Source organism: Lutra lutra, chromosome 1, assembly GCF_902655055.1.
Source record: "Lutra lutra chromosome 1, mLutLut1.2, whole genome shotgun sequence".
Taxonomy (NCBI): domain Eukaryota; kingdom Metazoa; phylum Chordata; class Mammalia; order Carnivora; family Mustelidae; genus Lutra; species Lutra lutra.
In genome coordinates, this window is record NC_062278.1 from 39,283,327 (window position 1) to 39,300,040 (window position 16,714).

Here is a 16,714-nt window from a genome sequence, read left to right on the forward strand (position 1 = left end):
GTCTTGATGACTACAGTTTTCGAATATAGCTTGGAGCCTGGAATCATGATGCCCCAACTTTGCTTTTCTTTTTCAGGATTGTTTCAGCTCTTTGGGATCTTCTGTGGTTCCATACAAATTTTAGGATTATTTGTTCTAGCTCTGTATAAAATGCTGGTGGTATTTTGATTGGAATGCCATTACATGTGTAGTTTGCTTTGTGTAGTATAGACATTTGAATAATGTTTGTTCTAATCCATGAGCATGGAATATTTTTCCATTTCTTGGTGTCCTCTTCAATTTCTTTCATAAGTGTTCTATAGTTTTCAGAGTACATAACTTACTTCTTGAAACTGTCATTATTATGTGGCAAGTGGGTAGAAAATACTCAAACTCAGGCTCTGGCATTTAGTAAGCACTCAGCAAATGCAAGGAATCTTACGGGTTAGATTTTAATCATTAAACAAAATAAAATATATTTAAAGTATATGTGAGTATTTCTTATTTTATTTTACTTTATTTTTTTCAGTGTTCCAAAATTCATTGTTTATGCACCACACCCAGTGCTCCATGCAATATGTACCCTCCTTAATACCTACCACCAGGCTTACCCAACCCCCCACTCTCCTCCCCTCCAAAACCTTCAGTTTGTTTCTCAGAGTCCACAGTCTCTCATGGTTTGTCTCCCCCTCTGATTTTCCCCGATTCACTTTCTTTAATTCAATTAACTAATGTTGAGTTAAGGAGGGAGAAAGAAAAGATATACAGTCCTTAAAAGTAATTCATGTAGTCCTTATGGTGTTTGGTATTTGCACTGTGTGTCTCCTATTTTATTCTTTCTTATTCAAAGACTTTAATCATATACTAACAAAATGTAACCAACTATTATTTTCTTAATTATAGATTATTTTCCTCTAAGGTGTGTTGATTGTGTAATCATAAATATTACCTTCTTAGAGTTTAATAGTAATAACATATCTATTTTTCTTACTAGACACTCTGTCTAATATCTAATATGTTTGTTCTCTTCTTGTGCAATCTTTCCTTGGAACCAGCGGCTGCTTCAAAGAATAAAGTTAAAGGTGAGCTCCTATCCATTCTGCATGACTCACCATGATTCTTTTTTTTTTTCCTCAATCTTCCAAGCCATCTTAATTGATGGAGCCAATTCTGTTGGTGATAATACTAGTTCAGTGTACCAACATTAGTCACAAATTCCTACAAATATAAATATATATTATTTCAAATATTCAGTTTCTGATATATGTTGATGTTTGCATGATTGTGAGTTTGTTTTTCTTGCTTTGCTTTTCACTTTATTCCAAGTGGAATACAGTGCTTTTGTGTACCAATATTTTGCCTGTTGACCTTAATTCCTTTGATAAAATTGTGAATTGGAAAAAAGTACAGCATAAAATAAAGCTGATAGAAAGTCTCAGAAGTGACCAAGCCTTCAGAGAATTACGTGAAAGGAAAAAAATCCTTTAAAAAATAATATTATATACTGTACATTTCTATTTATGACTTTTCTTCCATTTCCTGGTTGGATTAAGTTTATATTTGCTAGAATCCTGGAAATATAATTTCATGAGAGAGGATGTGCTTGTCTAATGCCAGAATATCTCCCTGAAAGGAAAAAGACTTTTGGCTCAATGTGTTGTTATGGTTTTGAAAAAAAATTCAAATATATGTATATTTATCATAGGTTTATAGTTTATATGTTTTGATTGTATAGTCTCAAGAACAATCTATATATTTATTTTTTCTTCTTCTTATATAGCAAATGTATGTTTCTTTTATCCTTCATTTTATCCTTCATTTATTTTTCAAGAATCTTTCATATATAGAGCAAAACTACATTTACCCTATTGGTCATATACCTATTATCTTCAGTTTCCTCATCTACAGAGTATAAATAACAATAAAAACAATAAAAACTATAAAAGATTGTCATGAAGATTGAGTTAGGTGAAATATGTAAAATAATTGGTAGACTTCCTGCTGCTACTCACATTTTAAATAATGCTAGTTTCCTTTGCTTTTCACAAATATACCTCTCTGTGGAGAGTTTTCTGAATCTTCATTGCTTAGTATTATCCTGCCTAATATCTTCCTGCATGTGCTCAGGAGGAACTACCAGGTAGTTTTGTCTCCTTCACCATTTCTCATATTCAGATCCACCACAAGGCCACCCTTCTCCATTTTTCATCTCCCTCCAGCTCTGTCTTCCTCCAGGTTCTAGTTTTAGAGCTAGTTTAAACACTATGACATAGATTCATCTTTGAAGTGTTAGCTGCTCCCTATTTATAAATCTAAACATTTAGTATGCAACTACTATTTTCCAAGCATTATATTTATTTTGTAGACCACTGAAAATATAAAAGACAAGGTGGCAAAATTGTTGCTACCCTTTTTTCAGCCTCCACTTATACCCTGTATGTTGTTCAAATAAATGTGCTAATAGGATTAGCCAGTTCTTGCCATAGTAATCTTATTTCTGGTTGTGAACAAAAGAAACACATTCACAAAGTGTTTATTACTTGATAATGAATACACTTATGAATAAATAAGCATAATGTATATAATAAAAGCAGAAAAGTACAGCTTTAAGAATGAAGAATTAAGAACAATGTATAATAATGTGTGAATTGTAGTATATAGAACTTAACTATAAAGGGAGTTAGGGAAAGAGATACATATTGAAGTTAAAATCCTCCTCAGAGAATGCTTTACCTCAGGGGTGGGGCTTGAACTGATTCTTAAAGGATGGGTGGAGTATACAGAGAAAAAAGTCGTACATAGAAAAAAGAATTCAAAAATGTAAACTAACATATGAAAGCAGGAATGACTACAGTCCATTTCAGGATTATGAGGACCTTTTGAGTGAGATCCTATGTTTTTATGAGAGTAGAGGAAATAGTTTTGATGATATGACATAAAATTGTGTGATCGTAAGTCATCACTTCATTTGATTACATAAAACCTCTCATAATAATCACATCTATGTTCACTTGGTAATTCCTAAAAACAATAGATGATAATTCAATGTACAATAAACAGGTTATAAAGTCCAGGAACCAACTTTTAATTGGAAGATTACAGCCATAAATTATGTTACAAGTGTCTGTAAAATCATGTCAGGATTCAAGCTGGCTATGATTGTGCAATGCAAACATATTCCCGTGCCCAATTTAACACTTCCCATAAAGACATCCCTACCGTCCCATACTTATCAATTTTATTTGAGTCTCATTTTTTCACCTGTGTACAAAACTGCAGGGTGCTTAAGGACATAGTTTATCCTATGCCACCCTTGTTTTTGCGTCTGCAAAGTGTTATGGAGACAAAAAATGATCACTTCTAAAATGAACTGGGCCTCAAGTAGAAATTGAAATTTTATTTCTAATGTTGGTTTGAGGCAGATATATATTATGTAGAGACAACAGAAAGGACTTCTCAGTGTTTTATTGTTCAATTTCTATGCCAAAGCAAATGGTCTTCAAATAGGAAAAGTAAAAAAAAAGAATTGTGGGAAAGAGGAAAATAAAATGAAAGGTAATGTAAGAGCAGATGGTTGTTTAAAAATAGTTCATTTCTCCTGACCCAAACAAAGCATATCCCAGGGAACAAAGGAAAATTTTGGAGAAGATCACATCTCATTCATTTAGCCTTATGGAATCATTCAAATTTAGAGAGCTTCTGGAATAATGGGAAGAAAAATGTGTTTTGTTTTTTGTTTGTTTGTTTTTGTTTTGTTTTGTTTTGTTTTTGAGAAAGGATTACATTCAAGAAACCATAGACTGGTAAATTTGACACTAAATTCCCAATAACATTTTAAAACAGACTCTTAAAACAGCAATTTATGGGTGTTCAGATAAAAAGAGAGTTCACTAGGAGACAGCAGTTATTAGGAATGTCATAGAAAATTACTCTAATTTTCTCCCACTCCTTTTTTAAAATATATATTGGTTATTATACTAGTATCTGAGGGCAATAGTATAAACATGATATATCTGAATATCATCAAATCATGTAGCAACTAACCCTTTCCTTATCTGTGCAGAAACTGTCATTCTGATGATCACTAATTCTTTAGTGATCAAATCCACTGGTAGTTTTCCAATCCACATATTATTCATTTTCCTCCTGCTGAATGTATATTGTTTCTTTTGATTTTCTATTTCCCTTGGTTTAGACTTCATCTTTTTCTTAACTGTTCTTTGCCTTTTTTTCTCTCTCCTTTTCTATCTTATTCTGGGATATAGGTTTTCTTTAGGTTATACGTTTGATCCCTGAAAAGATCACCTCTTGCAGTTTGGTTAGCTCTAGAGCATCTCATAGGGATGAACTTCACCTCCTACAAAATAGAGGAAACAGCCATTTTCTAGATGGTTATGTACCCACAACCAACCTTCCTCATCATTGTTGAGTGTTAAGAGACAGACAAAGGATTCAATCAAATTCCTCTCCTGAAAAAACTGGGAAAGAAGGAGGAAAGAATAGCAAAACTGAAAGAGGCAAGAAAAAGGAAGAGAAATGAGAATCAGTTTTATTGTATTTTGCAGCCATGAATGATATAGGTAGGCTGAAAAAGATGAATTAAGTTTGAAAAAAGAGAAACAGAAATGTACAAAAAGTAAGAGTTAAGAGAGTGCCCTCATGGTGTCCAATTCCCTTGTTTTAATCTATTAGGACATGTCTTTCTTTTAGTTAAGCTTTCTAGATAGGTTTCTCTTGCTTACATTGAACGAGAATAGATTATTATAATCACCTTCTTCCTCTAAAGTGTTCTTAGCTGATTTTAGTTAACACTTTCCTAGACTTGATTTACTAATCTTCTATCTGATATTTTCATCAGCCTACTGAATATTTCTACTTGATTGTAAAAATGGAAATTCTCTCTCTCTCTCTCTTTTTTTTTTTTTTTTTTTGGTAAATCTGAACCTTTGGGGTTTGCTATTTCTTCTCATGAACAACTATTTGCCTGATTTCCTAGATTATTTGAAACATGTAATTCTGCCACCCTAATGGCCCCCATAACTAGTGTGGCTTATCAAGTGGTCCTAATTTTATGGAGATAAAATTATTGTCCTAATTGTTTCCCAATTATAATAGGAGGATAGTAGCTTTTGCATGGATCCCTCTTCTTCAAGTTGCTCATTTCTTAGAGCTTCCCTGGAATAGCTTCTAACTTGTCTCCTGCTTCAATTCTCAATATTACACAACCTATCCTGTATTCATATATCACAGTGAATTCATACATCAGCAATCTACAATCTAACTTGCATTCATATATCCTATACTCATATTTCAGTTAAGATCATCAATGCTTTGTCACTTAGAGATAGTGAAAAAGGTAATTTGGTGTTCCTAAATTTCTTTGCATGAAATGACTTTATTTCATTCTATTATAAACCTATGGACTAAATGTATCATATGATTAATATTGTTCCAGAATAGTACAAAATTTCTAAATAGTTTTAAACCATTATATGTATTTTTAATCTTCAATATGATTTTTAGGCTTTATTTTTTATTCAGAATTTGGCAACGATAGTGGGGATAACATTTTTATGTCATTTCTTGCTATTACCTTTAATCATATAATCATTATTCAGTGTTCAAATAAAAATTAACATAATTATTCTGACTTTGCATAAGAATTAAAAGATAATGAAGGGCACTCAGCAATCTAAATTGAGATATGTATGTGGTCTAGAGAAGAATCAGCATTTCAATTTACTGGATTTAAGTGCTAGTCACACAAAATATTATTAAATAAATGATTTATTCAGGTATAAATATAAAGTCTGCTATTCAATCAAAATATAACATTTAGTATCCCAGGTTTCCCATCATATTACACCTTTTGAGGGTGAATTGAAAGGCACAAAAGAAGTTAAAATTGAGACATTGCTTCAAATTATAGTCTTGTCTTAAGTAGAGAACCAATATTTCAGTTTGTACTCTATAATATGCACTATATATCAAGAACTTCCATTTTGTAGTCAGACAGACATAAATCCAATCCTAGTTTTTCAACTTACCTGAATTGAACACCTGGACAATTTGATTAACTTCACTCAACATTCAGTTGTTTTGAAAATTATATGGGCTAATGTATAAAAAAAGATTAACCTAGGAAATGGCTCATAATAACCTCTCAGTAAATTTTACTATCATTATTGTAATAATCATTACTATTATTTATTTAAATGATGTCTATGGAAAGAAAACAAATATAGTCAAAGACAAATCCAAAATCTAAAATTTTCTGAGTATCTGCAAAATTTCATCATGATAGCATTCATATGTTTATACTCATTATAACATTAAAATAAACACATAATATATAACATGAATGGTCCATTTCAATATTAAAATCCAAAGTATATAAATGATATTAAAAACGTTCAACCCAATAGCAAAAGAGGAGAAAAAAATAAGAAAATTATGTTATAACAAGGCTTATATAATATTTAAAATATAAAAATTACTTCCTTTTATCATCAGGTGAAGAAATTGAGGAATAAGAATATATATAAATTCTTTTGAGGGGCGCCTGGGTGGCTCAGTGGGTTAAGCCGCTGCCTTCGGCTCAGGTCATGATCCCAGGTCCTGGGTTCGAGCCCCACATCGGGCTTTCTGCTCAGCAGGGAGCCTGCTTCCTCCTCTCTCTCTGCCTGCCTCTCTGCTTAGTTGTGATTTCTCTCTGTCAAATAAATAAATAAAATCTTTAAAAAAAAAAAATTCTTTCGAAAATATCACTCAACTGCTTTTATTGAAGCTGCTTGGATTTTAAGTTTGAGAGTATAAAGAATTACTTACTCTAGCATAACAGCTACAAAATCTTCAGCAAAAGTAACTCATCAAGAAACAATTATTGAAGCTTATGTTTATTTATCCCACATGAAGCTGATCTAAGGAAATATATTGGGAATGTTAGAAATATAGCAGTCACCCTTTCTCCACAGTTTAGCCTTCCATGGTTTCAGTTGCCAGCATTCAGCCTAGTCTGGAAGCAGATGATCTTCCTTCTGACTATTGTCCGGTCAATATTAGCCTAATACTACATCATAATGCCTGTGTCATTCACTTAATTTCATCTCATCATGTAGGCATTTTATCATCTTACATCATCACAAGAAGACTGAGCACAGCACAGTAAGATGTTATGAGAAAGGGAGAGGCCACATTCACATAATTTTAATTTCAGTATATTGTTATAAATTCTATTATAAATTTTGTTTTATTTTATTATTGTTAATCTTGGTGTCTAATTTATAAGTTAAACTTTATCATAGATATGTAGGTATGGGAAAAATCATAGTGAATATAAGATTCAGAATTGTCTGTGGTTTCAGTAATCCACTGGGGGTCTTGGGAAGTATTTCTTAAAGATAATAGGGGATTACATGTAAGGGAATTTAAAAGCATATTATGTCCCTATAATGTATTCACTAAGGGGGTCAAGTGCAAGGCCATACTTTTTAGAAGGTTGCTTTCTTAATCCACCTTCTACTTCTTCTCACTTCTCCAGGAAAATTGACAAAGATACTGATATATATGATAATGCAATGATGTTTTTAAATATGTAATTTTATCACTGCAGCCTTTTTCTAACTTTTTAAAAAATCATTAACAATTATAACTATATAGCTAACATTTTTAATGTTTACTATGTGTGAGACACTACACTAAACATTGTGCATGTGTTTTCTAATTTGACCCTCATAAAATGTTTTGAGATAGATACTATTTTTACCTTGATTTCTTTTTAATGAGGAAGATGAAGCAAAGAATTAAGAAATTTAAGTTCACAAAATCAGTTAAGAGGGAAGCCAACAATTCCAAATCAGAGTTACTGACTCCTGAGTTCTAGCTTTTACTCTATTAAAGGCTTTAAAGATTTCAGAGTAAATTAATCATTACAATTCACCTTAATGTTATTTACTTATTTAAATATATTTGTCTAGGTCCCATTCACCCAGGTAGGTAGGATTGGGGCTGTGAATGCGGATAAAGTAGAATGATGATCAGTTGTTATTGGGAAGAAATAAATTAGACCTATCTAGTGGCACTTACCTAGTGGCAAGGGAAATATTCTCCCAGTAGATTTCTTGTTTTTCATTCTTTTTCATTCTTTTTCTTTGGGTCTCTCATTCATTCACCATATGTTAACCTCACTCCTCAGATATTCTCTCTCTGGAAAGATGAAGCAGTAGTTTCTCAATAAGAAGAGTAGTGTTCTAGAAAAACTTTAGTCATAACTAATGGGAAATGCTGAAATTGGAAGAGAGTAACAGGGTTAAAGAGTGTGTTCATGAAAATTTTATTGAAAGATGATTCAGTGGGTCAAAATGCAGATAACTTTTCTTGTTTTTGAACTCCAGCTTCACTTAATGTAGTTTCTGGTTTTCATTTCTCACTGGATAAGGGTTTTGACATGTATTTGATGTATTTCCTCTGTGGAGTATCTTATTAGTTACTGTTGAACAACTGTCCTCCTTCATGTTGCATAGTACAAATTAGTGTGGGTCGGAATGGAAAGACCCCTCTAGGTACTTCATTCACAAATCTAAAAGAATATTATTTTTCACTTGATTTAATGAAGTTTCATTTTCCCCTGCCTCTCCTTTACTCTTGAAATAAAAATAAAGTTTGGAGCTTTCCTGTAACATGTGTGTAAACATAGCTCATTTGCAGGGTACAACTTTGTATAACAATTAGAAATTGTGTTGCCACTTTAAGTTTATGTCCTCATTTCCATCATAAATAAATCATTGTAATTTTTTTTATTCTATCTAAACACATCTCATCCAAAGGACAGAATCTTCTGGGACTCAATTCATTCAATTGGTTCATGTCATTCTATTATGTTAATAAAATTGGTATTTGCCTATTCTGCAGCTGCTGTGTGGAGTTTAGAAAGTCTGTAATTAAAATCCCAAGGTTTGTGGTTTCTTACAGGTTTCCAAATACAAAAAAAAGTCTATTACAAGGGGAAATATTGTGATCAATGTTTAATAGTTGGGCATTTCAGGGCAGTTTCAAGATAACTGCTCTAAAGCCAGCAGTTAAATTTCATTAAAAATAAATTCTAATTTATATTTCAAATTAGATGGAGTGATGGTTTTGTGTTTTTAGTAGAAAAGAATCATTTGAATTGAAATCATTGTATAAAATATTTATTACTATCAAAATGTTCTATTAACAGCTTTAGAGATGGTTATCAAAGTACCTGTGTTTTAGTAACTGTTCTACTATTTATTTGTTTTTTCAAATCGGTAAGGTAAGGATAAAAATACCAATACTATCTACCTCATGGAATTATAATGATAAATAAAATGATGATTTTATAATGATATCAAAAAGGATATGTGAAAATGCTTTTAAAATAGCTAATTGATGTCCAGATGTAAATAGTTATTAATTAAATAAGGCATAATCACATAGCCGGGAACTTGATATTTAGTAATAAATAAAACATGGCCCTTGTTCTGAGTCAATGCTAATGATTCATGTGCATGGAAAGACTTTGTAATAATGATACCCATTTTATGTTTTTTCTTACTGACCATCCTTGGAAAAAGAGTGAACAAATGTTTCTTAATTTAATTAAATTTTCACTGAATGTCTATACTGTGCCAAGATACAATGGGGAGAAAAAATATTGCTTAGTTTTGACTTCATGAGGCTTTCACTCATTTATTCTTTCATTTATTCATTCAACATTGCCAGGGACAGTTGCAAATATATGAGTGAGAAAAAAAAAAAAAGTAAATTATATACTATAGTGTATTGCAATATTATAGGCATTATGATGAAAAAACAAAGCAGAGGAGTAAGAATTTGCAGGCAGAGTAGAGAAGGAAGTAGAACATGGAGATGAAGCAAATGAAAATTTGAAGAGAGAATTAACGCTGAGAGACCAAGCTGAGGTGATCTGGAAGAGAGAGGCTGTAAGGCAGTGAGGAACCTAGTTTATTTAAGAGACTGGGTGAAGTTAGAGAAGCATGAACTAGGAGAGTAAATAGCTGTGTAGTTGTAGAGAGAATGAGGACACAAATCATGCAGGGATTTTTTTTTTTTAATCTAAGTAAGATGAAAATCCACTGAAGTTTGAGCAGAGGAGGCACATATGCTGATTGTGTTTATAAGATCAGTTTGGATGTTCCCTTAAAGAGAGACTTGCAATGAAAGACATTAGCACACTTTTCCAGGAAATCAAGGGACAGATGATGGCAGCAGGACTGGAATCATCGCAATGGAGATGGTGTGAAGTGATCATTTGAAGTCATACCTAATAGAATTTGCTGAATGGAAGTGTAACAGCATATAAATGATGAAGTAGGATGATTTCAATGTTTTATTTGGATATATATATATATATATATATATATATATATATATGCCTGAAAAACTAGAAGGACACAATTACATTTACAAGATGGAGAAGACGTTGGAAAGCACAGAGTAAAATAGTGGAAACGGTCTTGAATACATGAAGTTGGAGATCCAAGTGACAAAGACAGGTAGAAATTGGCTATGTGAATATGAAATTCAGAAGAAAGTTCTGCACTGTAGAAAGAAAATCTGGAAATTGGGGTCTATGGGTAGTATATAAAGCTGTGAGAAAGGATGGATTTATCTAAGACAAATGTATTTAGAGAAGAAAACAAAATCATAGGACTGAGTTCTTAGGTGCTCAAAACTCAAGAACAAATGGATGGTGAGAAACAAGTTGAAACAAATTAAGGAATCAGCAACTGAATTAAATGTTCTTGATAGATGAGAACTGAAAATGTACCATTGGGTTTATCAATGTAGAATCACTGGGAACCTTGGTAATTGCCAGTTAGTATAAAATATAGAGATTAATCAAATATTCACCTAAAGAAATGTAAATTTGATTCTGCAAAACAATGGCATAGTAGTATAACAGAGACATTTATTTTAGTAGAAGAAGGCTCCAGTCAAATTTCTTGGAAAAAGTGATGATCGTAAGAGAACTAAAGAACAAATCAGAGCTAAGCAGGTGAAGAAAAGAGGGAGAAACTTTCCAATCAAGGGAATGGCAACAGGAGACTAAAAGCCAATATAGTTTCTGTGGAGGAATCAGTGAGATCGAGGGTCAAAATAGCACTGGATATCAAACATAAAATATCTTTGCCAAGACCAGTGTCAAAGAGCTTACCTCCTATGTTTTCATCTAGGAGTTTTATGGCTTTAGGTCTTATGTCCAAGTCTTCAATACATTTCATGTTGATTTTTGTGTATGGTGTACATTAGTGGTCCAGTTTCATTGTTTTGCACATGGCTATCCAGTTTTCCTAACACTGTTTATTAAAAAGGCTATCTTTTCCTCATTGCATATTCTTGTCTCCTTTGTGAAAAATTAATTTACCACATATGTATGGGTTTATTTTTGGGGTCTCTATTCTGCTCCAGTGACTAATGCATCTGTTTTATACCAATACCATACTTTTTTGATTACAGTAGTTTTGTAACATAGTTTAAAATCAGGGAGCACGATGTCTGAAGTTTTGTTATTCTTTCTAAAGATTGCTTCGGCTATTTGAATTCTTCTGTGGTTCTGTACAACTTTTAGGATTGTTTATTCTATTTTTGTGAAAAATGCCATTGGACTTTTTGGAGGGATTGCTTTGAATCTGTAGACTGCTATAGGTAATGGGGACTTTTTAACACTATTAATTCTTTGAATCCATGAACATGAGTATCTTTCATTTATTTATGTTGTCTTTAGTTTCTTTCATCAATGTTGTATAGTATTCAGTATACAGATCTTTTACCTCCTTGGTTAAATTTATTCCCAAGTATTTTATTATTTTAGATGCAGCTAATTCTTAATTTCTTTTTCTGATAGTTTGTTGGTATACAGAAACACAACTGAATTCTTATATTAATTTTGTATTCTACAGCTTTACTGAAATCCCACACAGTGCCTTGAAGTGTCTGTTACAGAGGTTTTTTTCATTCTAAAAACAATGAAAATCCATTTAGATATTTTAAATGGAGATAGGGCCAGAGATGATGGGGTAGTCTCACATTTATAATTTGAAAGACTTACTGAATGCTCATGAAGAACAAATTAGATGAGATTACTATGCATATGACAAAGAGACAAGTTGAATTATCTTGAAAGTTATTAGTTTATGAGAAAATCAAAGTAGTTTGGCCTAGAGTATTTAGTGGTAACATCAGGGAGAAATAGATTTGACAGAATAGAAAATCCTTTCAAGAATACATTTGAAACATTGAGCAGAAAAGCAAAAACAAAAACAAGAACCTTTATATATGAGTTAAATCAGTGCCTCTGAATATTTAAAAAGGGTTTTAAATACTTTTTTATTCTTCATTTCACTTCATTATCATCAACACTACAGACCTTAAAGCAGAAACCTAGAATGGCAGTACTGATATTGTCAGTATGTCAGCCCACAGAAAAATACATTTATGTTGTACCATGGAACAGAAGTAAAAGTAAAGGAAAATTGTCAATTATAATACCAGGAAAGAATTAGATAACATTTTCTTTTCCCTAAAATAATACTTATGTATAATATTGATTGTCATATTTGAAATAATTGGATAGTTTTGTTGTTGTTGTTGTTCTTAAAGTATTTATTTATTTATTTAAATTTCATTTTATTTTTTCCAGTGTTCCAAGATTTATTGTTTACATATAACACCCAGTGCTCCATGCAATACATGCCCTTCTTAATACCCACCACCAGACTCACCCATTCCCCCACTCAACCTTTCCTCCAAAACCCTCTGTTTGTTTCTCAGAATCCACAGTCTCTCATGCTTTGTCTCCCCCTCCAATTTACCCCAATTCACTTTTCCTTTCCTTCTCCTAATGTTCTCCATGTTATTTCTTATGCTCCACAAGTAAGTGAAACCATATAATTGACTTCCTCTGCTTGCCTTATTTCACTCAGCATAATCTCCTCCAGTCCCATCCATATTGATACAGAAGTTGAGTATTCATCCTTTCTGATGGCTGCATAATATTTCCATTGTACATATAGACCGTATCTTCTTTATCCACTCATCTGTTGTAGGACATCTTGGCTCTTTCCACAGTTTGGCGATTGTGGTCATTGGTGCTATGAACATTGGGGTACATACAGCCCTTCTTTCACTACATCTGTATCTTTGGGGTAAATACCCAGTAGTGCAATTTCTGGGTCATTGAGGAGCTCTATTTTTAATTTTTTGAGGAATCTCCACACTATTTTCCTAAGTGGCTGCACCAACATGCATTCCCACCAAGAGTGTAAGTGGGTTCCCTTTTTTTCACATCCTCTCTAACACTTGTTGTTTTTGACCATTCTAACTGGTGTAAGGTGGTATCTCAACGTCATTTTGATTTTAATTTCCCTGACGGCTAATGATGATGAACATTTTTTCATGTGTCTGTTAGCCATTTGTATGACTTCTTTGGAAAAGTGCTTGTTCATGTCTTCTGCCCGTTTTTTGTCATGATTATATAGTTTTTGGGGTGTTGAGTTTGAGGAGTTCTTTATCGATCTTGGATATCAGCCCTTTGTCTGTAGTGTCATTTGTGAATATATTCCCCCATTCCATGGGTTACCTCTTTGTTTTTTTTCGTTTTTGTTTTTTTGTTGTTGTTTGTTTGTTTGTTTTTGACCATTTCCTTTGCTGTGCAGAAGCTTTTGATCTTGATGAAGTCCCAAAAGTTCATTTTCGCTTTTGCTTTCTTTGCCTTTGGAGACATATCTTGAAAGAAATTGCTGTTGCTGATGTCGAAGAGGTTACTGCCTATGCTCTCTTCTAGGATTTTAATAGATTCCTGCCTCATGTTGAGGTCTTTTATCCATTTGGAGTTTATCTTTGTGTATGGTGTAAGAGAAAGGTCAAGTTTCATTCTTTTATACATAGGTGTCCAGTTTTCCCAGCACCATTCAGTGAAGAGACTGTCTTTTTTCCATTGTATATTTTTTCCTGCTTTGTCAAAGATTATTTGACCACAGAGTTGAGGGTCCATGCCTGGGCTCTCAACTCTGTTCCATTGGTCTATGTGTCTGTTTTTGTGCCACTACCATGCTGTCCTGGTGATTACAGCCGTGTAGTAAAGTTTGAAATCAGGTAACATGATGCCCCAGCTTTGTTCTTCTCATTCCACATTTCTTTAGCAATTTGGGGTCTTTTCTGGTTCCATACAAATTAGGATTGTTTGTTCCAGCACTTTAAAAAGTGTCCATGGAACTTTGATTGGGATGGTATTGAAAGAATAGATTGCTCTGGGCAGTATAGACATTTTAACAATGTTTATTCTTCTAATCCATGAGCATGTAATGCTTTAATTGGATAGTTTCAAATCTCTTGGCTGCTTAATCAGAGTTTGGGAATCCAAATAATACATATTCACAATTCAGGTGCAACTAGTTTGTGGTAGTGTATCCAAATATGCCTAAATACTTAGAAGGGAGGAAACTTTAAAGACCCACCTATTTATTTACTTGAGAGAGAGAGAGTGCATTAGCACAAGCACAGGGAGGGGCAAAGGGAAAAGGAGAAAGAGAATCTCAAGCAGACTCCCTGCTGAGCATGGAGTCCGATGTGGGGCTTGATCTAAAAAACCCTGAGATCATGACCTGAGCCAAAATCTAGAGTCAGACACTTAACTGACTGAACTACCCAGGCAACCCAGGAAACTAAAAAAAAAAAAAAAAAAAAAAAAAATCAGGAGAAACACACTATAAGTCATATAAAAAATGCACATCTTGCTCTGTTTTGGACATAGCAGATTAAAGGTTACTTATAAATTTGATTTTTTTTCCCTAGAATTCAATTTGAGGTTATTTTAGTAACATCAAAGTGTTAATAATATGTGTGGTTTATTAATTTAAAGGTTTATTAATTTAACTTACCACTTAGGTGTTTTCCCATGCTGGCCAAACAAAAGCCACCTAATGGTAGAGTAGGATACCAGACTTTTTTCCATATAATATTTTCTCCAAAATGGGACAATCATCTGATGGGCACTGAGTTCTTTAAACATGCTGTCTAGATACAAGGCAGGAATACTGTTTGGACAGTGTTGAACAATCACCAAATAGTCCATGAAGTAGTTATTTTCCATCTCAACCAGAAGTCAGCTTGGGAAGGAGTGTTAAATCTCTTGGCTGCTTAACCAGAGTTTGGGAAGCCCAATAATATGTATTCACAATGCAGGTTCAACTCATTTGTGGTAGTGTATTCAAACAGAAGCTGAGGGATCAGAGAGCTAATATTTGTGTATATTAGGATATACTTCCCCTGGAAATAGAGATAGATGTTTCTATGCAATCTGATGTTTGAGTCATTAAAAACTTTGAATTTGCTTCTCTGCAAATAAAAAGTTACTTTTCCTGCATGAAATAGTTTCTTTGTCATAAATGTGAGGAATAAATTTAGATTTAGGTGAAATGTAGCTTTACAGCTGAAGATAGATACATAGATTTTAAAATTCCTTACAAGCTTTTTGGAGAATCAGCAAATACTTTGGCATTTTTTTACTCAAATCTTATTTAATGTATTTGCCATGGCCGAGAGGTCATTTCAGCATGATAATCTGACTCTGTATCTATTAGAACAAAGTAAGTATTTAATGAGCATTTCTTCTATAACTATCTCAGTAATCATAGATTTTAAAGGTCTTAGTCATTTTCAGGACATTTCTTAAAATAAAATTAAAGGAAACACATGCACCCATGGCCTAGTAAGAGATACACAAAAAGAAAGCTGTCCTTATAAACTGCAACTGTTCTATTTTAAAATCTAGCACCTAGAAATACATTTAGTGACACATTAATTTATTCACATTTAATAATTTGCACATTCATTTCCAAAATACCTATTGAATTCAGGTGTAAGTTACTAGTCAAAAATAGTGGTAGTATATTTTATATTTTGGAATCAAATCTAAAATCTTAACACATGTGTCACTCTCAATGATTTAAAATAAACTAGCAACAAAAATGAATGTTTTTATAATCTAATTCTAAGAAACTACATATTATTTTTGCAAAAACTTTCCCTAAGAAAATAAACATTACAATTTTGCCCTAGATTATCCCATTTATCATTGACTTCCTTATAGCAAAATAGAATAGAAGTTTGCATTATCAGTTTCTATATTCTGTTATTAAACTTTGACTAGTAGAGATTTACATACCAAAACAAATTTTGAGGGAATGGAATCATGCTGCTTTTGTTGTTGAAAATTCTCTGTAGTGTTAAAGGAAAGTGTCACCTTAAAATGAATTGGAGTATGGGCAGTAAATTTTAAGATGTCACTCATATTACTTCTAAAACTGGTAGAAAGATGAATATACTAAGATGTATTTTCTGTTATTGAGTTTTAAACAAATTAGATGAGATTTGTTTCCTCTTAAAATTATATAACTGCTTCCGCTTCATCAATTGTTTGTGCAAGTACAAATGACAGATCTGAAATTAACTTGGGCATATAATTGAGGAAGAGAAAAAAAGTAATTTCAGGGGAAATAGTAAAGTGGCTGGTAAATGAATAAGGTAACAATAAAATTATTGAAAATACGTATAAAATGCAAGTTGCACTCATTGTAGGGAATACAATGTCAGAAAGTGCTTTTATTTTGAAAGATAATAAAACTTTTAATTTTAAATATCAAAGCACTTATAGTTACAGGTGAGGAAGCACTAGAATAGATAAAACTTAAAC

The 16,714-nt window shown here is 32.6% G+C and overlaps 1 protein-coding gene across 4 annotated transcripts in view; it reads left to right on the plus strand.

Annotated features, from left to right (window-relative positions):
* The window catches only part of CADM2 (cell adhesion molecule 2), a 1,105,278-nt gene that overhangs the window by 773,720 nt on the left and 314,844 nt on the right, over positions 1-16,714 (plus strand). For 2 of the 4 annotated variants that reach the window (XM_047722125.1, XM_047722144.1), the window contains exon 2: positions 1,035-1,061. The exons of the other annotated variants lie outside the window; for them this stretch is intronic. In XM_047722125.1, the coding sequence (XP_047578081.1) occupies positions 1,035-1,061 (27 nt within the window). The remainder of the gene's footprint in view (positions 1-1,034; positions 1,062-16,714) is intronic. 4 annotated transcript variants of the gene reach the window in all.